Source organism: Monodelphis domestica, chromosome 7, assembly GCF_027887165.1.
Source record: "Monodelphis domestica isolate mMonDom1 chromosome 7, mMonDom1.pri, whole genome shotgun sequence".
Classification (NCBI taxonomy): domain Eukaryota; kingdom Metazoa; phylum Chordata; class Mammalia; order Didelphimorphia; family Didelphidae; genus Monodelphis; species Monodelphis domestica.
In genome coordinates, this window is record NC_077233.1 from 183,144,389 (window position 1) to 183,168,757 (window position 24,369).

Sequence of the window (24,369 nt, forward strand, 5' to 3'; positions counted from 1 at the left end):
TTCCCGGCTTCTTGGGGCTACGGTATTTGACTCCAGGGTGTATCCTCTGTCTACCGGCAGCCGAAGTTGGAGTAGGGTAGGTGTGTGGGGAAAGGGGATGGTGTGGTGTCTGGCACTTCCCAACGGGGTGACAGGCCGTCTTGGCTGTGCCCTTGGACCCATGCAGAAAGGCACACAGGGCGTCTCTGAGTCAGCAACGAAGGTCACCATTCCGAGTTGCCAGGAGAGCGCTAACCTCATTCCCCTCTTTGCTTCTCCCTCTCAAACCGTGACTCCAACCCACACTCCTTGAGACTGCGGCGGAGCTTAATCCTTGGCAGAAGCACGGAGTTGAATAAAATAGATTTAGAGGGAGATTTGGATTGGGAGTGGCCCTATTGGACAGGGAGCAGAACCTGTAAGTGTGAGCACGTGGAGAGCAGGGCACGGCTTTGAGGGCGAAAGTACACAAGTGGGTCTTTGAGGGAGAGTTCAAGTCAATTCAAGTCCATTCAAGTCAATTCGACTAAAACGACAGAGTCTATTGCGCGCCGAACACGGGTACCGGAAGGATCAATCAAAGTGGAAGGAGAACCTACACTCGTGGGTGCAGGGGGTGGGGTACTGGGTGCCCTTTTACTGGCTCGGAGAATCACAGCCTTAAGAAGTTTTCTCCCAAGATAGAAAGTGAAAGGAGTCTGAGAACACCAGATTTAGACGCTATTTGGCACAAGAGTGGTTGGGGGGAAGGATGTGAGGGCAGGAGGGGTGGGTGGCCCTGAGCTAGGGAGGCGTGAAGGAGGAGTGAAAGACCTAATTCCCGCCCTAAATCTGGCCCCAAACCTGTGCCACAGGGCAGAAGAAAAGCAGCCGCTGCCTTAACCAGAGCGCAGGTCCTGCCTGGCTACGGCTTGAAGAAAGGATGCGGCAGTTACGTGGTAGGTGCGGGTGCGGGACGAAGCTGGCCAAGGCAAGGTGGACTGATGAACAGTTTGCAGCTCTCACACCAGTCACAGACTGTAGGCAGAGGTGGCAGGCTCTCTCTCTCTCTCTCTCTCTCTCTCTCTCTCTCTCTCTCTCTCTCTCTCTCTCTCTCTCTCTCTCTCTTCCCCCCCCCCCCCCCCCCCCATTTCTGTATACCATAGCTGGAAATTTAGAGGACATATTCAGAGTCACATAGTTCGTCAGGATTCGAACCCAGATTTCCCAAACTCCAAGTCCAGGACTCTCAAAATATCCCAGGCTTCCACAATGAATATAAAATCGTGGAAGTCCAGATTTCCTAATAAATAAATACTCTTGCTATATTTTAGCACTACACAAAGGTTGTAGGACGAGGACAGATTTTTTCAAAGGACGTGTTTACAGGGCAAATAGCGCTAAGGGATCCCACAGGAAAATGCTTCCAGGGAGGAGACCCTGGCATTGGGAGTTTGAGTGAATGAGGCAGTGCCTAGCGGAGCTTTCTTCTAGCATTCGAGCTTGCCATCCCAGCCTGGGCTAATGCGGGGTTCTGAAAGACCTCTGGACAGAGAAAGACCTGGGCAGAACAGAGGGTGGAGAAAGGTTGTCATAAACCTTGGAAAGGAAATTGGACACCAGGGAAGCTGATTCCCGAGAGAAGCAGTTGGGCTGGGGTTGGGCGATGGCCAAGCTGTTTGTGGCTCAGAATATCTATGCCTGAAATATGGTCAAGTGGAGCGGCCCCGCGCAGGGTGCAGGCGGGAGTTTGGGTTTCTGGAGTCTAAGGTGGCTTGGCAACGGGGTAGAGACAATGAGGGGGAGGGAGCGGGGAGCAGGCTGGGACTTGAACTTTCCAGTTTGATGAGCTTTTCCACACTGGAACTTCTGTCCATCCCAGATCTTCCTCCTCCTCTCCACTTTTCCTGCACACAGCCCCATTCACTTCTCTCCTTCCCTGTACAGTTTTTAACAGTGGGGAAAAGGGAGGAAGGGACTGAAGGACGAAAGAGAGGGAGACATGGAGCTATGTGATATGGAAGCAGAGTGAGTGGAGTCTGCCCAGGCTCCCAAAGACAGTCCCACATCGACAATGCCACTCTGGACTCATTTCCCACGACTGGATGAAGATTATAAAATCGGCTCAGGAGAAGGAGCTAGGATCAAATATTACTTCTTCTGTTGACTATTTGAGCAGCTAGGTGGCGCAGTGGATAGAGTGCCCTGAAGCCAAGAAGACTCATTTTTGAGAGTTCAATTCTAGCCTCAAACACTTATTAGCTGGGAAACCCTGGGCACGTCTCTTCACCCTATTTGCCTCAGTTTCTTCTTCTGTAAAAATGAGTAGAGAAGGAAAGAGCAAATCGTTCTAATATCTTTGACAAGAAAACCCCAAATGGGATCACAGGAAGAGTCCTACATGACTGAACAGCAACAAATGCATGTTTTCTAGGTGGTCTTAGACAAATCGCTTAACTCTCTCCCTTCATTTTCCTCATTTGTAAAATAGGGGATTGGACTAGAGGGATCCTGAGGAGGCTTTCTTCTTTAAATCTATGTTCCTCAGTGGAGCTGGAACTCTACCTCATTCTGCATCTTGTGGTTCTGATTCATTTTGAAAAAAAAAAAAAAAAGCAAAGGTTAGCTATTTCCCACCTCACTGCTACAGCTTTTAAATTTGGCCCAAGCTCTATTTCCACTGTGCCCTTTTTGAACCCTCTCTCCCCCACCTCCCTTCACGGAATCACTGGCTTTGCATTCAAAGGACATGGGTTTGAACCTGGCTCTTTCATCTACAATTGCTAGCTGTTTGACTTTAGGCAATGCACTTCAGCTTACCAGTTCTAAGTTTCCTTTCTAAGTGTCCTTTCTTCCTTTCCCTTTCCTTCCATTTTTTTAGTAGAGTCTGGCTTCCTCTTGACACCTTCTCCAGCTGATCTTTCTCTCACACTCCCCGACACGTAGAACCAGGAGGAGGAGTTAAATATGGCTTGATCCCCACATATTGTTTCTGCCATTCATGGACCTGGAGGTCACTCCCCTCTCTGACCAATAGTTCATTATCTGATTTATAGCATTCTTTTTTTAAAAAATACTTACCCTCTGCCTTGGAACCAATAGTATATATTGGTTCCAAGGCAAAAGAGCAAGAGAGGCTAGGCAATGAGGTTTGGGACTTGCTCAGTCACACAGCTAGGAAGTGTCTGAGGTCATATTTAAACCTAGGACCTCCCATCTCTAGATCTGGCTCTCAATCCACTGAGCTACACAGCTGCCACTCATAGTATTCTTTATCCCACTTCCTACCCTCTTCAAACATCCTGATCTCCTAGTTCCTCAGCCTCAACTTCAGTGTACCCGAACCATATTTTAAAATTTAATATTTTATTTTTACCAGTTACATATAAAAATAATTTTAACATTAATTTTTATAAATTCTGAGTTCCAAATTCTCTCCCTCCTTCCTTCCCTTTCCCCTCCCTGGGACAGCAAGCAATTTGATATAGGCTATGCATATGCAGGCATGGAAAACATATTTCCATATTAGTCATGATGTGAAAAAGAAAACACAGAACACTCCTCCCATTCAGGAAAAAAAAACAAGAATAAGAAAGTTTTTAAAATTGTGTTTCAATCCTCATTGACTATATATTTCTTTCTCCAGAGGTAGCTAATATTTTTCATCATAATTTCTTTGGAATTATTTTGGTTCATTGTGTTGCTGAAAATAGCTAAGGCATTCGTAGTTGATTACCATACAATATTGTTGGTTCTGGGTCCAATGTTCTCCTGGTTCTGCTCATTTCATGTTGCATCAGTTCATGTAAGTCTTTCCAGGTTGTTCTGAGAGTGTCTTACTCATCATTTCTTATAGCACAACAGTATTACATCACAATAATATACCATAACTTACTTAGTCATTCCCCAATTGGTGGACATCCCCTCAATTTCCAATTCTTTGCCACCACAAAAAGAGCCACTATTTTTGTATGTGTAGATCCTTTACATTTTTGCTTTTTATCTGTTTGGAATATAGATCTGGCAGTAGTATTCATAATTTCCTAGTTCTTTGGGCATAATACCAAATTATCCTTCAGAATGGTTGAATCAGTTCACAATTTCATCAATAGTGCATTAGTGCTTCAACTTTCCCACAATTCCTCTAACATTTGTCATTTTCCTTTCTGTCATATTAGCCAATAAAGCTTATTTTAACTTGAATTCCTCTAATCAATAGTGATTTAGAGCATTTTCCCATGATATAGATAATTTTGATTTCTTCATCTAAAAATTGCCTATTCATATCCTTTGACCATTGATTAATGATCAAAGTGGGATCCAGTGGAGAATGACTTATATTCTCATAAATATTTTTAAACCCTTATCTTCTGTCTTAGTATCAATTCTAGAAAAGGCTAGGCAATTGGGATTAAGTGACTTTCCCAGGACCACAAAACTAGGAAGAGTCTGAAGTCACATTTGAACTCAGGTCCTCCCAACTCCAGACCTGGCACACTAACCACTCTGCTGTTTTTTGTATTCTTAGAAGTTTGACTCGTTTCTGCATATTTGAGAAATTAGACCTTTATCAGAGAAACTTGCTGTGAAAAAAAAATTTTACAATGATAATTTCTGTGTATTTCTTTCTCTCCTATATCCTCCCATTTAAACTTCTTTCTATATATCTCTGTCTTTCTGTGTCTCTGTCTCTTTTTGTCTCTGTCTCTGACTCTCTTTATGTCTTAGTCTCTCTCCTCTTTCACCCTATCCATCCCCAAGTGTTTTGGTTATGACTACTGCTTCACCTAATCCATCCTTTCTCCTCTCTTCTGTCAGTCCCTCTTCTCATACCCCCCTACTTTCCTTCTGTAGGGTAAGATATATTTCTATACCCCAGAGGGTGATTGTTATTCCCTCTTTGAGTCAATTCCATTGAGAATAACCAAGTCACACTCCCATGTCGTCATCTTCCCCTCCACTACAAAAGCACTTTCACACCTCTTTTATGTAAGATAATTTACCCCATTCTACTTTTCCTTTCTCCTTTCTCCCATGCACTTTTCTTTCTTACCCACTAATTTTATTTTCTTAGGTATCCTGTCATAGTCATTTCATATTCATGTCCTCTATGTATTTATGCTCCTTAATGCCTTAATAATGATAAAGTTCTTAAGAGTTACACATTTCTTTTTGCCATGTAGGAATGTAAATATTTACTCTTATTGATTCCTTTATGGTTTCTCTTTCATGTAAACCTTTTTATGCTTCTTTTGAATCTTCTATTTAAAAGTCGAATGTTATGTTCAGCTCAGATTCTTTTAACAGGAGTGCTTGAAAGCCACTATTTCATTGAATATCCATTTCTCCCTTGAAAGATTATAATCAGTTTGCTGGGTAAATTATTCTTTGTTGTAAAGCCAGCTCCTTTACCCTACAGAATATCACATTCCAAGACCTCCAATCTTTTAATATATAAATTGCTAAATTTGTTGTTATTCTGACTGTGGCTCCATATTTGAATTGTTTCTTTCTGGCTGCTTGCAGTATTTTCTCCTTCACCTGGGAGCTCTGGAATTTGCTATAGTATTCCTAGGAGTTTTCATTTTGGAATTTATTTCAGGAAATAATGGGTAGATTCTTTCAAATTCCATCTTACCTTTTATTCTTATTTATCAGGGCAGCTTTCCTTAGTAATTTCTTATAAGATGATGTCTAGAGGGTTTTTTTTATCATGACTTTCAAGTAGTCCAATAATTCTTAAATTATTTTTTGATCTATTATCCAAGTCTGTTGTTTTTCTGATGAGTAGTTCACATTTTCTTCTATTTTTGTATGCATTTGACTTTGTTTTATTGCTTCTTGAAGTCTCATGGAGTCATTAGCTTCTGCTTGTCCAAATCTAATTTGTAAGGCATAGTTTTCTTAAGCAAGCAATTGCACCAACTTTTCCATTTGGCCAACTCTACTTTTAAAGGAGTTCTTTCTTTCAATAACATTTCACATCTCTTTTCCCATGTGGCCAATTCTGTTTTTTAAGTATTCTTCAGTAAATTTTTTAAATATTTTTTACCACTTGGTCTATTCTGTTTTTTAAATTGTTATTTTCTTCAGTGTGTTTGTGCCTCTATTACCAAGCTATTGATACTCTTTTAATGATTTTCTAGTATCACTCTCATTTCTTTTCCCATTTTTCCTCTTACTTAATTTCAAAAATAAAATTTTTATTTGATTTTAAAAATCCTTTTTGAGCTCATCCAGGAAATATTTCAGGACCTGAAACCAATTCACATTTTTCTGTGGGACTTTGGATGTAGCAGTTTTGGCTTCATGATTTGCTGAGTTTGTGTGATCTTCCCTGTTATCATAGCAACTTTTTATGGTCAGATTCTTTTTTTTTGTTGTTTGCTTATTTTTCTACCTCACTTCTTGACTTTTAACTATGTTAAAGTTGGACTCTGTTCCTGGGGTAGAATAGGCATTATCCCAAGCTTCAAGTTTTTGTGCAGCTATTTTCAGAGCTAGTTGTGAGTATCTGTAAGTTTTCAGTTCTTCCAAGGTGGTATGATCTAAGGAGACGGGTGTTTACTATTCTTTTGGCCTATGCTCTGGTCTGTGAGTGACTAAAAGTACTCTGGAACTATGACCAGGGCAGGACCTTTCCTGCCCAACTTCTAAGATGTTTTGAAAAGGAATATTGTTATACTTCATCCTTTTGTGGGTTTTTCAGCCCCAGATTTAATTTGGAGGCATTATTTTAAAGTTGTCTGAAGGGGAATTTGGGAGACTTCAGATTGATCTCTGCTTTCTTTCCACCATCTTGGCTTCACTGTCCTCCCTACTTTAATCATATATCTAACTTATAAGGCAGTTAGATGGCACAATGATTAGAGAGCTGGGCCTGGAATAAGGGAGATTTGAATTCAAATTTAGCTTTAGACACTTACTAATGATGTGACCTTGAGCAAATCACTTAACCTCTCTCTGCCTCAGTTTCCTCATCTATAGAATGGAGGTAGCATTTACCTCCCAAGGTTGTTATGAAGATCAAATGAAATAGTATTTATAAAGTACTTAGCATAAATGCCTGCCACTTGCTGGGTGCCTAAAATATACTAGTTAACTTTTTTTTCCTTCCTGTCCTCTCAATTGAATTTGCCCTAGATCCTAAAATCCCTAGCTAATGTATTCTAATGAACCTAATTTAATGAAAAGAGCCATGGACAGCTAGTGGAGTGAACTGTATTCTAGTTTCAGTTTCACTTATGTCACCTCAAACAAGTTATTTGGGGTAATTATTTTACTTCTCTTGACCTCAGTTTCCTCATCTTGAAAAACATGGGATAGGAAGAGTGTGGAGATTAAGAATGATATTGGGACAGCTGGGTGGCTCAGTGGATTGAAATCTAGACCTAGAGACGGGGAGGGGGGTGGCTGGGAGGTCCTAGGTTCAGATCTGACCTTAGACACTTCCTAACTGTGAGACCCTGGATAAGTCACTTAATCCCCATTGCCTAGCCCTTACCACTCTTCTGCCTTAGAACCAATACACTAAGACAGAAGGTAAGGGATTTAAAAAAAAAAGAATGATATTATTTCTACAGATGGGATTTTTAGTATTTAATGTATATTAATAAATACATTTTAGTATTTAGTGAGGTAAAAAATGCAAGGGCTTTGAAAAATTGAAGTTTTTAATCAATGTATTACTATTTTTATGATAATCAGTTAAAAGGTAGTTGCTCTGAAACTAACAATGGCAGAATTTTAATTGTTGTTTTTCAGTTGTTTTTGAGTCCTGTCCAAATCTTCATGAACTTATTTGGGATTTTCTTGGCAAAGATATTGGAGTGGTTTGCCCTTTTCCTCTTCCAGCTCATTTTACAGATGAGGAAATTGAGCCAAATTGGGTTAAGTGACTTGCCCAGAGTCATACAGCTCATAACTGTCTACGGTCAAATTTGATCCTGACTCAACCTGTCCTTCTATCCACTGTGCCACCTAGCTGCCCCATTAAGTACCTAATATGTGCCAGATTTTATGGCAACCACTGGATACTGTGTCACTACTCCCAGGATTCTCTGTTGTTAGCATCATAGAATCATGGATACAAAGTTGGCTCCTCATGGTGGGATGGAGGAAGGGATGCTAAGGCCCAAACAGATGAAGTAGGTGGCTATCCCAGGATCACTATGTTTATAAATTTCAGAGCCTTGATTCAAACTAAGGTCATCTCACTCCAGAAGCCCTGCGCATTCCACTATATTGTGCCACCACTTAGAATGCAGATGTATTGAATTATTTGCTTTTTTATTTAGCTGGAAGGGACCTTGGAGTTAATCCAGTGGAAAAAGAACTCTGGAGTTGAGGAGCCTATGCTTCCTGTTTTTTTATTTTTATTTTGCTGCTGTTCAGTCATATATCAGTCATGTTTGACTCTTCATGACCTCATTTGGGTTTTCTTGGCAAACATACTGGAATAGTTTCCCATTTCCTCCAATTCGTTTTACAGAAATTGAGATCAGCAGTGTTAAGTGACCTGTCCAGGTTCACAAAGCTAGTGTCTGAAGCCATATTGAACTCAAGTCCTCCTGACTCCAGGGCTGGCTCTATCCACTGTGCCATCTAGCTGATCTTTAGGAATCACTTAACCTCTCTTCAACTTTCTTTCCTAAATAATGAAATAAGAGGGGTCGAACTAGATGACCTTTGAGTTTCCTTCTAGCTCTAGACCTGTGACCCTAGTTTGACTTCTTCATTTTAGAGACAAGGAAACTCAAGCTTCATAAACCATGAAATGACCTCAAACTGTTTCTTCTCTTGTCCTAATCTTTCTTACAGGAGGGGACTGAATAGTTCCTAGAGAAAAAGAGGGGGTTATACTTTTCGGGCTTTGCCCCTATTCAATTGAAGCCAGAAACTGAAAATCTTCTAACAGAACTCTCCATAATCAGAGTTATTGAATATTAGACCTTGAAGAAGCTTAGAGATCTAAATAGTCTGGTCTCCTGAATTTTTAGATTTGTAAATGGATCCAGAAATATATTATTTATCCAAAATCATACAACAAGGTAGTGGCAAAAGGGATGGAGACCCAGTTCTCCTGACCTCATTTAGGGCTATTCTAACATACCAGGTGCCCTTGGTGAGTTCAATGTGTTGGGGATAGAGTAATGAGAACATCTTAGTAAACAAAATCATGTTAGCTTGGGCAAACCTTTGGGGAACCTCAGGTCATGTCAAGAATGAAATTTCAATCCATGGCATTTGACTTCTTATCAAGGATCTTCAGTAGAACGTATCCTGCCTCCTCCCTGCAGCCTTCTGAGACTAATGGTATATGTATATACCATTATATATGGCAGAGAGGATAAAGTTTTGGACCCGGAGCCAGGAAGACCTGAGTTCCAGGCCTTTGACACTTGCTCACTGTGTGATCTTGTACAAGTTACTTAAGCCTGTTTGCTTCAGTTTCTTCATTTGTAAAATGGGTTGGAAAAAGAAATGGCAAATCAATCCAATATCTTCACCAAGAAATCTCCAAAGGGGATAATGAAGAGTCAGAAATGACTGTAAAAATTCAACATAATGCAACATATATTAGGAGGTGGAAGGTGGTAAGAGATACAAAGATAAATAAAATATGACCCCTGATCTTTAATGAGTTTGTAGTTTAGCAGGTGAGATGCTACATGAATGAAACTAAATGTAAAGTAAAAGTGGAATGTGATAGGGTCACAAGCGAGGGACATAAAATTGATAAGAGTTCTGCAAAAGGAGATTTCTAATGGGATAAATCAAGGAAGGTTTCGTGGAGGAAGCAGTATTTGAACTGGGGCTTAAAGGTTGAACCCTTTAAAGTGAAGACCTGAGCTTTCTTTTTTTTAACCCTTATCTTCTATCTTAGAATCAATACCATATACTGGTTCCAAGGCAGAAGAGAAGTGAGGGTTAGGCAATGGGACTTAAGTGACTTGCCCAAGGTCACACAGCTAGGGTTGTCCAAAGCCACATTTGAACCCAGGACTTCCCATCTCTGGGCCTAGCTCTCAATCCACTGTGCTACCTAGCCACTCCCTGAAGACCTGAGTTTTAGTCATCTTTGTATCTCTCCCAGTAACAAAACCAGGATCTCTAGCTTCTACTGCTACCAGTTATGCCTTTTCAGTGGGATGGGGATACAATCTTTACCCTTTGTCATGGAGGAGCAAGCAGAGTCCCACAGAGGGGGAGTAACCTGCCTAAACAAACAAGGCCAGAGGAAGATCTTCATCTTCTGGATCTTTCATTCCTCCAGACTTCTATCTCACTGTTATGTATTAAGTGCCCAGTTCTGTGCTAGGAACTGTGATGAATCTAGAGAAATGCCAAACAAGATCTCTGTTCTCAAAAACCTGGCAAGGCTGAAACAGAGGAAAAGAAACTGTCAAGCACTGAATGGCAACATTGCAAGCCCATCAATCTAGCTAAAAATTAAAAAATGAGAGAGGGAGAGCACTGTGCTTTGAAGGATGGGCAGAGAGGACGGGGGAAAGCATTATGAGTTGTCATAAGAGCAGAAGCAAAAGCATAGACTAGTCAAAAACAAGGCGTAAGAAGCAAACAGTTACAGAGGCCAACTTCACTGGCCTTTGGATAGCACTGAAGAATGACAGGAGACCAAGTAGTGAGGTCCAGTGAGGCCAGATGTGAAGGATCTTCAATTTCAGACGGAAGAGTCAAGATCTACTCAGGCAAACAGCATAGAGCCACTGGGATTTTTCAGCTAGAACATGGGTGAGCTGAGGAAGAGCACATTATAGAAAAGTTAGTCTGTATAGATTGGAAGGAGAAGGCTGATGTGGCAAACCTTATGGCAAGTGATTAGAGGATAAATAGGTGACAGCAGTGGGAATGTAAGGAAAGGGTCAATTTTTAAATTATTTTTATTATCATGCAAAACACATTTCCATATTGGTCATGGCTGTAAGAGCCCTCTCTTACAAAACCCAAACCCCCCAATAAAATTGTAAATACACTGCTTGGAAAGACAACTGCACCATCTTCAAAACACTTAAGTCTGTAAATTTACAAAATAAATTTACTCAAGGTTAAAAAAAAAAGACAACTGCAACTGCTCTTTCTCTGAAGGTGGGGAGCATTCTTTGCCCCAATCTCTCAAAACTGTCCTGGATCTTCACATTGCTGAGTGTACCTAAGTCTTTCACAGTCGTTCATCGCACAATATATGGTTACTATGTCCAGTGTTCTCCCGGTTCTGCATCAGTTCCTGCAGATCTTTCCAGCTCTTTCTGAATTCATCTTGCTTATCATTTCTTAAAGCACAATAGGAAGGAAAGAGTGAATCTATAAAGACATTTTGAAATAAGGAAGAATGGGATTAGGTAACACATTGGATGTGAGGAGAGATTATGCCAAGTTTTCAAATCCAGGAAACTAAAAGATAGAATTAGGGAAGTTGGGAAGGGGAACTAAATTTGATTGTGTTTTCTGCTTTGGTTGTTGTTGTTGTTGTTGCTTTTGAGGGTTGGGGGGGGGGAATGAGGAGTTTGGTCAAGATTATGCTTAATTTAAGGAAAAGTTGGGACAACCACGTGAATATAATCTGTATGTTATGGAGCTGATAATACAGGAGTATTAAACTAGAGTTCAGGAAGAGATCAGAAGTGGAGACAGTTATTTTCTGTGGTTCCAGGCTTGGACATTTCACTTTCCTCTTGTATTTCTAATTTTGGTTTCCTTTTTTTGTTTACCATGAGGGAAACCACCACTGAGCCCAGAGAACTGGAGTACTATACCTGTTTCCTGCACTATACCTGGACATTTAGTTTGGACCAGGCTTAATCCTATGGAGCTTGCTTCTAATGAAAAGGCTTAGGCTCTTTTTTCTATTGATCTTTGACTGTGACACCTTAATCCCAGGGCGAGACAAAGCAACAAGTGCTTTTTAAAAGTTAACTATGTGGGACAGCTAAGTGGTTTAGTGAATTGAAAGCCAAGCCTGGAGATGGGAGGTCTGGGTTCAAATGTGACCTCCCACATTTCATAGCTGTGTAACCTTGGACAAATCATTTAATACCCATTATCTCGACTTTCTCGCTCTTCTGCCTTGGATTGATTCTAAGGTGGAACATAAGAATTTAAAAAAAAGAAAGAGAGACAGTTAACTATGTACAAGGTATAGTGCCAGGTTCCAGGATACAAAAAAGTAAATGAAAAGACAGTATCTGCCTTCAAGGGTCTTACATTTTAATGGAGGAAGAACCCACAAAAAGGAAGCTGAAAAGCTGTCAGGGAATGAAATAAAATGAAATTAAAAAAAAGTCAGAAGTGCAGCTTGGAAAGGAATGCAAGTTGGCCACCTTGGACCCCTTTTCCAAACTGGAAGAGCTCACCAATAAGAGAAGGGTGCAGCAAGGTAGGGAGTGTATTCCAGGATGAGAAGGCTACTTGGAAAGATGATTGCCTTAAGAGTTACTTTATTTGGTAACTTAGGTTGTAGCTTACATCTAGTGTTTCCTTCACAAAGTAACAAGATTCCTTGTTGTTTGGTTATTGTGTCCAACTCTTTGTTTTCCTGGCAAAGATACTTGAGTGATTTGCCATTCCCTTCTCCAGTGTATACTCATTTTACAGAAGAGGAACTGAGGTCAATAGTGATTTGCCCAGGGTTACACAGATAGCAAAAGTCTGAGTCTGGGTTTGAACTCAGATCTTTTCATCTTCAGACTCAGTGCTCTACCCATTGTGCTGCCTCACAGTCCCAGTAACAAGGAACTCGGTGTACAATATGAATTAGGTATGAGATAGGCAATTTATTCCTACACATGAAAGAAATGTTAAACTAGAACTGCAATGAATAGACTTTTTTCCATTTCTACTAACCAAAAAACAGAACAACAGGTGCACTTAGCCATGATCTATCTAGGCTAAGTAGGATGAGAATGCCATGCCCCAAAATAGCTGGAATGGAAGAATGAAGGTTTGGTACTGAGAAAAAAGGTGAACAGCTAAGTGGGAACTATCTGGAAGAGAGGAATTGGACTCAACCCTGTCAGAAGGAAGAAAGAATCAGATTTTGCAGGCTGAAGGACCAGCTGGAATGGGGGAAGGGTAGGAAGGAGAAAGAATTCTGAAGGAAAGAAGAGAATTCTGGACAATTGGAGAGGTGACTTCTTTCTGGGAAGCCTAACAGAAAGGAGGACCTGAGTGGATCTCTGAACCAGTACTCTTCCTCCTATGACCCCTGACCCAATTTCCAGAGAAACAAGCTGAGTGAACAGGACTTCAACTGGAAGCTGTTCGCTATAAGAATTCCTCTGAATCCCCTGAAAGTCTTTGAACTTATTATAATAGCCAAGGCAGCTAGAAAAGTCAAGACATCTTCACAACTGACCCCAGGGGGTCAAGCAAGCAAAGCCTGACCCTGCCAGACTTTGGGGAGAAGAGGTTCAGTTACTTTAGGGACCTCCCATTCCCTTATTCTTCAATTCAATTGCCCTACCCCTTTATTTGTTCCCTTAGAATAAACAGCTCTTCTTAAGAGCAAAAGACTGGCTTCATGGTATTTAAGAAAGGAAGGAACTTTTGAGAGATTGGTGAGGAGGAAAGTTACATTTCTCTCCTCAGAGAGGGAGAAGCTGTTGGTATCATAATTGTTTCAACCAAGCCTGAGGGAGCAGAAGTTTGTGATCTTGAAGGCAGTCAGAGTGGGGTTTGCCAGGGAGAAGAGAAAGGGAAATCAATCCTTCCCCTTTCTCTTTATACTTGGCTCCATTCCACCTCTACATCACTCTGACTGCCTAGTAGGGGAGACTCCATTCTCTCCTTGCCTTTTATATTATAGTATCCATCCACAGCATTAAAAATACTAAAATATAGCCATTTTATTTTAGACCCTAGGCAAGTCACATAACTCCAATTGCCTAGCCCTTACCAATATTCTGTCTTGGAACCAATGGTATTAATTCTAAGGTGGGTGGTAAGGGTTTATTTTACATACACACACACACACACACACACACACACACACACACACAAATAAAGAAGGCTATATTTTGAATACAGAAAATATTGTTTTCATAAAGATCTGATTGCCTTGGCATCAACTCAGTGGGCAGAATCAAACACATCACTTCCAGCCCTATTAGAGAAGAAAGGACATTTTGATATATTGGTGGAGTGCAAGTTCCAGGGGTTCAGGTACAAAGGATGTACCATTCTTTTAGACCTCCATCTTTAAAACTTAATTCTTATTTTTAAAGTTCCCTGCAGCTCTGTAAGACATTTCCCCACAAAAATATTACTTATACTCTCTTGTCTATCCTGTCCCTCCTTCCCTTGATGGGACATCCTTTTGTGGGACAGAGCATAGCATTATTTCCCATTTGAAATAAGTTAGTATATGTAATAATGGTACTTGAATACTGTAACAATGGTATTTTTTACTATATTTGATGACACTTGGTGGATTTCAAAAGGGAGCATGTTGAACAAGAGACAGAGGGTGAAAGGGATAGGAACCTAGATGAGTTGGCTCCTACTCTCTTCTCACCTCCCCTGTGTGAGGATGTTGAGAGGTGCTGCACAGGTAATGAGAGGATTCCTTGGAGTGAAAGGGAGATGGAGAGTTGAAAGAAGATCTCTCCTAACAGATAGACCCGGGGGCAACTCCAGATTTCCTGGCACAGAGAGGATCCAAAGACTAGCTTCCTGGGTGACCTCCCCTCCACAGGGAAGGGTTATGATGGCTCCCTGTTAAACCTGGTTTCAGATACCTCCTTTAGACTCCCAAGCCAAATCTAACTGCAAGTTAAAGGTTTAATGACTAGATAAAAGGCAGGTAGGGGAGATGGAAAGAGGGACTCAGTGTCCCTAATTTATTTCCTAACCATGGTCTTTCTGTCCCAGACCCAGCTAAAATTTCCCTTTTATCTATTACATATTTAACCTAGGAAATGACAGAACAGGTGCAAGAGGGCTGAAGGGGGAAGCCGGACTCTCCTTGATCGTGAGTCCCTCACTATGAGGGGTCTGATCCTCTTTTAAGATGTTCCTTAAGGTATCAGACTAGTGCTATTGTTAGACATAAGAAACTTCAAATATTTAATAGATAGGTCTCCTTGTGATTCTTGGTGAGGCCCTCAGCAAGGAAATCATGTCCTCCTTGGCAGAGGTCTCAACTCCAAAGGCCCAGAATTCCATATGCATCTCTCCCAGATCTCTTCTCTTCTCCCAGGATGCTTTGCTCTCCAACTGCTGTCACTGTTACTCAAGTCCCTCTTGCAAAATTCCATCTTTCCCTCTTGCACCCTTCCTTACATATAGTTGGGAGTGGGGGGGGAGATATTAAAAATAGAGACAAAGATAGAAAGACAAAGACAGAGAGTAAAAGAGAGAGAGGCAGAGACAGAGAAGGAAAAAGAGACAGAAAGGAGGGGGGAAGAGTAAAAGATAATGACAGACACAAAGAGGCAGCGGCAAACAAACAGAATGACAGAGCGAGAGGCAGATAAAAGACACAGGTATAGATAGAGGCAGAGAGAAAGACAGAAAGAGTGACAGATTGAGAGAGAGAGAGAGAGAGAGAGAGAGAGAGAGAGAGAGAGAGAGAGAGAGAAACAGAAACACAGAGAGAGAGTTTTTAAGTGGTTATTATTATTGTTATTTCAATAGATTGTCCGTGTTACTCTCTTTTTTTTTTTTAACCCTTACCTTCCGTCTTAGAGTCAATACTGTGTATTGGCTCCAAGGCAGAAGAGTGGTAAGGGTTAGGCAATGGGGGTCAAGTGACTTGCCCAGGGTCACGTGTTACTCTTACTACTATGATCTGATCCGACTTAGTGGATGGAGCCCAAGAAGATTTAACCTCTTCTGCTGGGTCGACAGGTTCTTGTGCCTGGTGGAGAGCTAAAAGCTTCAGTGCTGCTGGAATCTCCTTGGGAAAAGATGCAGCTTAGCTGCTGCTAGGTTTGGAGTCTGAAGATGGAGCCACTTCACTTTTAGTTTCTTGGGCAATGGAACCTGTGCAAACCTCAGCCTTTTTTTGCTTCCCCTTCTTTGCTCTTGTTATCTACTTTGGTACTTGCTAAGGCATCTGAAGACCTTTGCTACAGTGCTAGACTCTGAAGTCTTAGAGACATCACTCCTAGCCATTGAGACATGCAGCTCCTGTCTGCCCCCCCCCTTTTTTTTTTTGTTAATCTTAAACATTATTTTATTTGGTCATTTCCAAACATTATTCACTGGAAACAAAGATCATTTTCTTTTCCTCCCTGCCCCTCCTCCCACCACTTTTCCCTCTCCCATAGCCGACACACGATTCCACTGGTTATCACATGTATTCTTGACTCGAACCCATTTCCCTGTTGTTGGTATTTGCATTAGAGTGTTCATTTAGAGTCTCTCCTCAGTCATATCCCCTCCACCCCTGTAGTCAAGCAGTTGCTTTTCATCGGTGTTTTTACTCCCACAGTTTATCCTCTGCTTGTGGATAGTGTTTTTTAGATCCCTGCAGATTGTTCAGGGACATTGCATTGCCACTAATGGAGAAGTCCATCACCTTCGATTGTACCACAATGTATCAGTCTCTGTGTACAATGTTTTCCTGGTTCTGCTCCTCTCGCTCTGCATCACTTCCTGGAGGTTGTTCCAGTCTCCATGGAATTCCTCTACTTTATTATTCCTTTTAGCACAATAGTATTCCATCACCAACATATACCACAATTTGTTCAGCCATTCCCCAATTGATGGGCATCCCCTCGTTTTCCAATTTTTGGCCACCACAAAGAGTACAGCTATGAATATTCTTGTACAAGTCTTTTTCCTTATTATCTCTTTGGGGCACAAACCCAGCAGTGCTATAGCTGGATCAAAGGGCAGACAGTCTTTTATCACCCTTTGGGCATAGTTCCAAATTGCCCTCCAGAATGGCTGGATCAATTCACAACTCCACCAGCAATGAATTAGTGTCCCTACTTTGCCACATCCCCTCCAGCATTCATTACTTTCCATAGCTGTCATGTTAGCCAATCTGCTAGGTGTGAGGTGATACCTCAGAGTTGTTTTGATTTGCATCTCTCTGATTATAAGCAATGTAGAGCATTTTTTTCATGTGCTTATTAATAGTTTTGATTTCTTTGGCTGAGAACTGCCTGTTCATGTCCCTTGCCCATTTATCAGTTGGAGAATGGCTTGATTTTTTTGTACAATTGATTTAGTTCTTTGTAAATTTGAGTAATTAAACCTTTGTCAGAGGTTTTTATGAAGATTGTTTCCCAATTTGTTGCTACCCTTCTGATTTTAGTTACATTGGTTTTGTTTGTACAAAAACTTTTTAGTTTGATGTAGTCAAAATTATTTATTTTACATTTTGTGACTCTTTCTATGTCTTGCTTGGTTTTAAATTCTTTCCCTTCCCAAAGGTCTGACATGTATACTATTCTGTGTTTGCCTAATTTTCTTATAGTTTCCTTCTTTATGTTCAAGTCATTCACCCATTTTGAATTTATCTTGGTATAGGGTGTGAGGTGTTGATCTAAACCTAATCTTTCCCACACTGTGCTCCAATTTTCCCAGCAGTTTTTATGAAATAGTGGATTTTTGTCCCAAAAGCTGGGATCTTTGGGTTTGTCATATACTGTCTTGCTGAGGTCACTTGCCCCCAGTCTATTCCACTGATCCTCCTTTCTGTCTCTTACCCAGTACCAAATTGTTTTGAAGCTCCTGTCTTCAAATCAGAGACAGGCTCTGATTTCCAGGCTCTGATTTCCCAGCCTCTTCTTTGCTTCCTTGTCTTCAGCCTTGTAACAGGGCCCTGGGCATCTGTATCAGTCTCCTCTTTCTTTCACATCTGTGGTCTCTGCCACTGTCTGGGTTTTATCATTTTCTTTGGAAATTTCTTCTTCCTCTGCATCAGTTTCTTCAGCTTTCTTGTTTTTATCCTTGGCTTTGTACCATTTAAATTGTCTTCTTTCTTCTTGCTAAACTTGCTCTCATCTTTGGAGCTCTGGATTTGTTCTCTTTTCTGAACCCTCAGTGTGTGTATGGTATGCCCAAGTGTCACTAAGGGAGCCTCGGCAAGCCTAGCATCTACTTGACTGGGGCTAGATGGCACAATATCTCTCTTAGACTCAAGATCAGAGACTGGAGTGAGGGAAGCCCATTGGAGCAATGTTCCCACTGCTACCCCCATCTTCCAAACCCCAAATCTAGCATTCTATTACCTACTATACTCTTTATATGCTCTGTTCCCTAACCCAGTAGAGTATAAGCTCCTTGAGGGAACATCTTTCATTTTTGTCTTTATATCCCCAGCACTTAGAAAAGTTCCCTGAGCACAGTAGATACCTCATAAATATCTGTGGAATTGAATTTTACTGAAACTTTATTGCAATTGCAGAGATGTTTTTAATGTATATAGGACCAACAGCCATGAGATGAGATAATGCCTCAGAAACTCATGGGCAACTAGGTGGTATAATGGTTGGGGTACTAGACCTACAGTCAGCAAGACTCATCTTCCTGTGTTCAAATTGGGCCTCAGACAGCAAGACAAACTGCGTAACATTGGACAAGTCTCTTAACACTATTTGCCTCAGTTTTTCATCTGTAAAATGAGCTGGAGAAGGAAATGACAAAACTCTTGTAGTCGAGAGAAGGTTTTGTCTTTCAGTGTTGGGAGAGAGAAAAAGAGTGGAGACCTTTTTTTCTCAAAGTGGGGATCAGGGGAATCAGTTGATGTTTAGGGTTGGCTCAGAGGGAGGAGAGGGGGCTTGAAGATTTTCCCCCTTCTGCATCCTCTCCTTAGCTATGACTGCTTTCCCAGATTTGCTCTTGTCCCTCTTGTCCCTCCTCCACTACTCAAGACCAAAGGGTCTCCCCTTCATCCATTCACTCACACTTGATTCACAGCTTGGGGAAAAGATAACATTTTGATGTCAACTCAATCAGGATAATACAAAGGAATAACTGGCAGGGGAAAGAATGGGAAAGGAAAGTGGGAAAAGGGGGTTTTATCTAAAACCCTTTTTCCTACCTCCTCAAGTTTGGGGGGAGAACTCAGGCTTTGGCAGCATAAGCCCACTGAGAGAAAGTCAGGCTGACTGACCCCGGGTTTGGCGCCTTGGCCACAGTTCAGACCCAGGGCAACAGAAGCTGAGGTAAAGACTGACAGAGATTCAAAATGCCTTTTTGGGAGAGGAAATATTTCCGGTCACAAGCAGGAAAAAGGGGGTAACCCCCAGGAGAAAGTCTTTTCCAACCTTCTCTCTTCAGCTTCTCCCGACTGAGAGACCAACTGCTCTTCCAGCCAGAATCTTCTCCTCAAGTTTCCAATCTCATGGGGCCCCCTCTCCTGTCGAGGTGATCAGTTCCACACACTCTTCAGCCTGGCACTTTTTCTTTAGTGCCAGCCTCTGACACACTCTCCAGTATCTCTGCCAAGAAAAACCCAAATGAAGTCACCAAGAATGAAATACAACTGAACAATAGTCTTCTTGCCTATGAGAGAGTGGAAAGACTATGACTTGTGATACTTATCTCATTTGTTTTTCTCCCATAATCCAGCAACATCCCATTTTAGGGCTTCTATAACTGTTTTTTTCCTTAAATCTCCTTACCATCAACCTTCCAACCTCCAACACATCACAATTTATCTGGTTCAAATCTGGACACTTTCTAGCTGTGTGACCCTGGGCAAGTCACTTTAACCCCCTCGCTTAGCCCTTACCACTCTTCTGCCTTAGAACCATTACACGGTGTTGATTCTAAGAAAGAAGGTAAAGGTTTTTTTTTAAAGACCTTTTTGATATTACCAGCTGTTAATTCCTCCTCTCACTACCCCCAGAAAAAGGCCTTGCATTGATTTTTAATTATTTATGTATACATGTTACCTTCTCTAATAAAGTGGAAGCTTCTCAGAGGCAGACATATTAACTGTCTAATTTTAGAGACTTTAAAAATGTCTATTTGATCTAAACACAACAGCATTATCTTTTTTTTTCCTTTTTAAACCCTTACCTTCCATATTAGAATCAATGGTATGTATTGATACTAAGGCAGAAGAGTGACAAGGGCTAGACAATGGTGGTCAAGTGACTTGCCCAGGGTCACACTGCTGGGAAGTATGTGAGGCCAGATTTGAACCCAGAATATCTCCAGGCCTGACTCTATCCACTGAGCTACCTAACTGCTCACTACAGCATTGGTTTTTAAAAACAAAGATCTCAAAGGGAAGAGCTGGAACAGAGAGGAAGTTGAATCACTCTCTTATAATGCCTTTCCAGGAAATGACTGATCAAACCCATGGAACTCAGATACTCTGAAACCCAATTTAACTCTCTAAAGGTTTAGGATTTCTAGTTGTCTCAGTGACCAACCTCTCTTGTGATGAAGCAGCATGTATTATAGGGTCCCACACAATCTCAACTAAACCAATGGAGGATAAGGTGAATGAAGTGGAAGTTCTAAGAATATCCTGGTCATTATCTCTTTATCTATCTCTATCACTTCTATCTATCTATCTATCCATCCATCCATCCATCCATCTATCCATCCATCCATCTCTCCATCCATCCATCCATATATCTATCTAAATATAAATATGTATATATATATATGTATATATGTATATGTCTAACTTAGAAAGCATGGAGGCCTGAGCAAGATTCAGAATTTGAAAGCACTAACTGGCTACTTAAAAAAAACAACTAGCCATGGCAAAATAAGGCTGTGCAAATAGGCATTTGTTTTTCTGCAGTGTGCTGCTCCTGCAGGTGGTCTGGTTTCACATCATTGCTCAATAAACCACAGCCATCTCAGTTTGCATAGGCCCTCCTCCCTTCCCCAAGGATTCATCTCAAAGGAGAAACCAGGGGTTCATTCAAGGAGATCACCAACTCAGTTTCCATCTGCTTTATCTTGGGTAAAATGGTTTTGGCTTGATTCATCCTTTCTTCTAACCTCTCTTATCAAAGGATCAGATCTGCCCACTCTTGCTGGCTCCTGTCTTTTGGGTACTAGGCAGAGGGTGAGTTGTATCTTGACCCTCTCTCCTCTCAGACTTTATTTTTCCCTATTGAAGAGGTCCAGCCATCTTCAAACCAGGGTGTTAGAATCAGAAGTGATCTGAAAATTGTCTAGCTCAATACTGTTATTTGTAAAATAAGAGAAATGTGGCACAGTGGGATGATAACTGACTCTTGAATCAGAGCAATTTGGTTTATTTTATTTATTATTAAAATCCTTACATGGGGGTGGCTAGATAGCTCAGTGGATTGAGAGCCAGACCAATAGACAGGAGGTCCTAGGTTCAAAACTGGCCTCAGATACTTCCCAGCTGTGTGACCCTGGGCAAGTCACTTGACCCCCATTGCCTAGCTCTTACCACTCTTCTGCTTTGGAACCAATACACAGTATTGATTCCAAGAATTCTTTTAAAGCCTTACCTTTTATCTTAATATCAATTCTAAGACAGAATAGCAGCAAGGGCTAAGTATTTGAGATAAAGCGACTTGCCCAGCCTCACATACATAGGACATGTCTGAGGCCAGATTTGTACCCAGTTCCTCCTGACTCCAAGCAACTGGGTTTAAATCCTGACTCTGATAGTTACCATATAACTTTGGGTAATTCACTTGAACTTTCTGGACCTCAGTTTCCTTATATGTAAAATGACAGGGTGAACTAGATAGTTTCTGCTGTTCCCTCTAGCTTTCAATCTTCAAAGAGATGGTTTTGTGAAAAAAAAAAAGGGTCCAATTAAAAATGGTAACTTAAAGTCCCCACATACTTAGTGACAAACCAGTGACTAAAATCCAGGTTCCCTTGCCTCTCCTGGCCCTTTGCTTTTTCCATTTCACCTTCTAGCTTTTTTTTTTTTGCATGGAAGCTGCCCAATCTTGTCAGTCATTTTGATTCTTCCTGAGATATTTAGTTCTATGTCTTTGTGAATTTTATAAGATCATAGATTCTGAATTGGAAGGGATCATTCAACCCCCTCACTTTATAGATGAGGAAATTAAAGCCCATAGGAAGGAAGGGAAAAAGTATTTATTAAACTTCCTCTATGTGCCAGGCACTGTGATATGCCTTCTACAAATATTATTCCCATTTTTATAGTTGAAGAAACTGAAGTAAAAACAGGTTAAATGATTTGCCCAGGGCCACACACCTAGGAAGTGTGAGCAGATTTGATCATAGATCTTCTTGGCTCCAGGTCCAGCTCTTTATCACAATCTATCTTCCTCTAGTAACTAGCAACTAACCTGTTCAAAAAGTATAAGGGAAGGAGTAGCTAGGTCACTCAGTAGATAGAGAGCCATGCCTGGAGATGGTAGTCTTGGGTTCAAATCTGGCCTCAGATGTTTCCTAGCTGTGTGACCCTGGGCAAGTCATTTAATCCCCACTGCCTAGCCCTAATCACTCTTCTGTCGCGGAATCAATACTTGCTATAATTTTTAAAACATAGGGTTTTAAAAAATAGGTATAAGGTAAAAGAGGAACTTAATTGTTTATTAACAGTCTTCCTTCCTCTGCAGTCATGGTTCCTTATAATAACCTAGCTAACCTACAGCCTTCTCCAAATGGGGCCCCAGGAAACAGGTGCAATTTCAGATTTGCCTTATCCCTAAATCATTAACATGAGGGAGAAAAAAGGCAACAGACCTTTCATGAAGGGGAACAGTCTTTTCTAGAGACAGGCTAGAGGAGGACTGGGATGGGGAGAGGAGGGGACATTGGATTAAGCTAAGGCATATGGATGGGAGTCGTTAGATGGGCTGAATGACTGAAACGAAGAAGTACCTTTGTGTAAGGAGTGGGAAATTTTCAAGAAAAATTAGGATCATAGGATTTAGTTCTGGAAGGAACTTTGGAGAACATTTACCTCAACCCATTCATTTTATTTTATTTTATTTTTTAAAACCCTTGCCTTGTGTCGTAGAATCAATATTGATTCTAAAACAGCACAGTGGTAAGAGCTAGGCAATTGGGGTTCAGTTGTGGTGGGCACCAGGGTTCCCCAGTACACTCCAAATCCCTAGAGACACCACAGGGCAAAGATTACATGGGGAATTCACCTTGTAGGGCTGGAAGCTGAACAGACATAGAATCCTCTACCTCTAAGCTTTGGATGCATTTACACTAGACTTGAGATAATGGTCTGAGCATGAGGCGATACCTTATGTTTACATCTCAAACACATTCAATTCCTCCAGATAACTTTATGATCCCTACATCTCAAACATCACTTATGATCCCAAACACCCCCAGGTTTCTCAGGATGGGCAACATGATCAGGATGCCATAAAGGAGGTATACTTGTACTATGCCCCCAGACCCACCTCTATGATCGGATGTCATAAATGATGTGTGCTTATGTTTAAGCCCCCAGACCCAAAGGCACCTATTCTGTTACCTTTTCTCCTCTGATTCGCCCACTTGTTTGTTCTCATTGTTCATCCCCCTCTCTATCTTTCCTTTCCAAGTCACTTAGACCTCTTCCTTTTAGAATATAAAAATCCTGAACTTTTCTGTGTTCAGGGAGGTAGTTAGTTGGTCCTGCATGTTGCCTCCCGACCATTCAACCTAAATAAATCTCTCTATCTTTAAAGGGTTTCCACCAAAATCTGTCATTCTTGAAATGGCACCCTCCCTGGACCAAGGGTTAATCTCCAGTCCCCCACAACAAAGTGACTTGTTCAAGGTCACACAGCTAGAAAATGTCTGAATCCAGATTTGAACCCAAATCCTCCTGTCTTCAAGCCTGGCTCTCTGTGCTACCCAATTGCTTCCAACCCACTCATTTTAATGATAGATGATAAAAACTTACATTTATAGAATGCTAAACACTTTCCTCACAATAGCCCTGTGAAATAGCACAAGTATTGTTACTTCTGTTTTACAGATGAGGAAACTGAGACCCAGGGAATTAAAGTGACTGGCCAAAGTTTATATGGACAATAAGCAGCAGGGTCAGGATTTGAACCCAGATCCTCTAACTAAATCAAACATTCTTGCCATTGTCCCATGCTGGATAAAGTAAGGGTATAAGTAGAGCTGAGAAGTTAGTCAAAATATTACTATTCCATTCTCCACCAAATACATACACACACATTACCTAGCTGTCCCAAAGTGCACAGAGCTTTAAGTGCAAATCAAAGCAAATGGTTAATAAATAGCTAATCTTTCTATGGTGACTTAAGGTTTATAAAACTCTTGTTATCTGATTTGATACAAACAGGGGACTTTCTAGTTTATTCTAGAGGCCACATGGAGCCCCTGAAGCATTTTAAGCATATGAATGATAAGTTTGGATTTCTGTTTTAGGAATATCAATTTGGCAACTGTATGGAAAATGGATTGGAGGGGAGAGAGTTTGGATATTGGAAACCCAATTAGGAGTGACAAGGGTGTAATTTAGGGTAGTTGTAG

General features: G+C 41.1%; 1 protein-coding gene across 2 annotated transcripts in view; it reads left to right on the plus strand.

Moving 5' to 3' along the window:
* The window catches only part of CIITA (class II major histocompatibility complex transactivator), a 118,297-nt gene that overhangs the window by 43,944 nt on the left and 49,984 nt on the right, over positions 1 to 24,369 (plus strand). Inside the window, exon 1 of one of the 2 annotated variants that reach the window (XM_016424000.2) lies at positions 732 to 917. The exons of the other annotated variant lie outside the window; for it this stretch is intronic. Within the exon in view, the coding sequence (XP_016279486.2) occupies positions 902 to 917 (16 nt within the window). The 5' untranslated portion in view covers positions 732 to 901. Of the gene's footprint in view, positions 1 to 731; positions 918 to 24,369 lie in introns of those variants that run through there. 2 annotated transcript variants of the gene reach the window in all.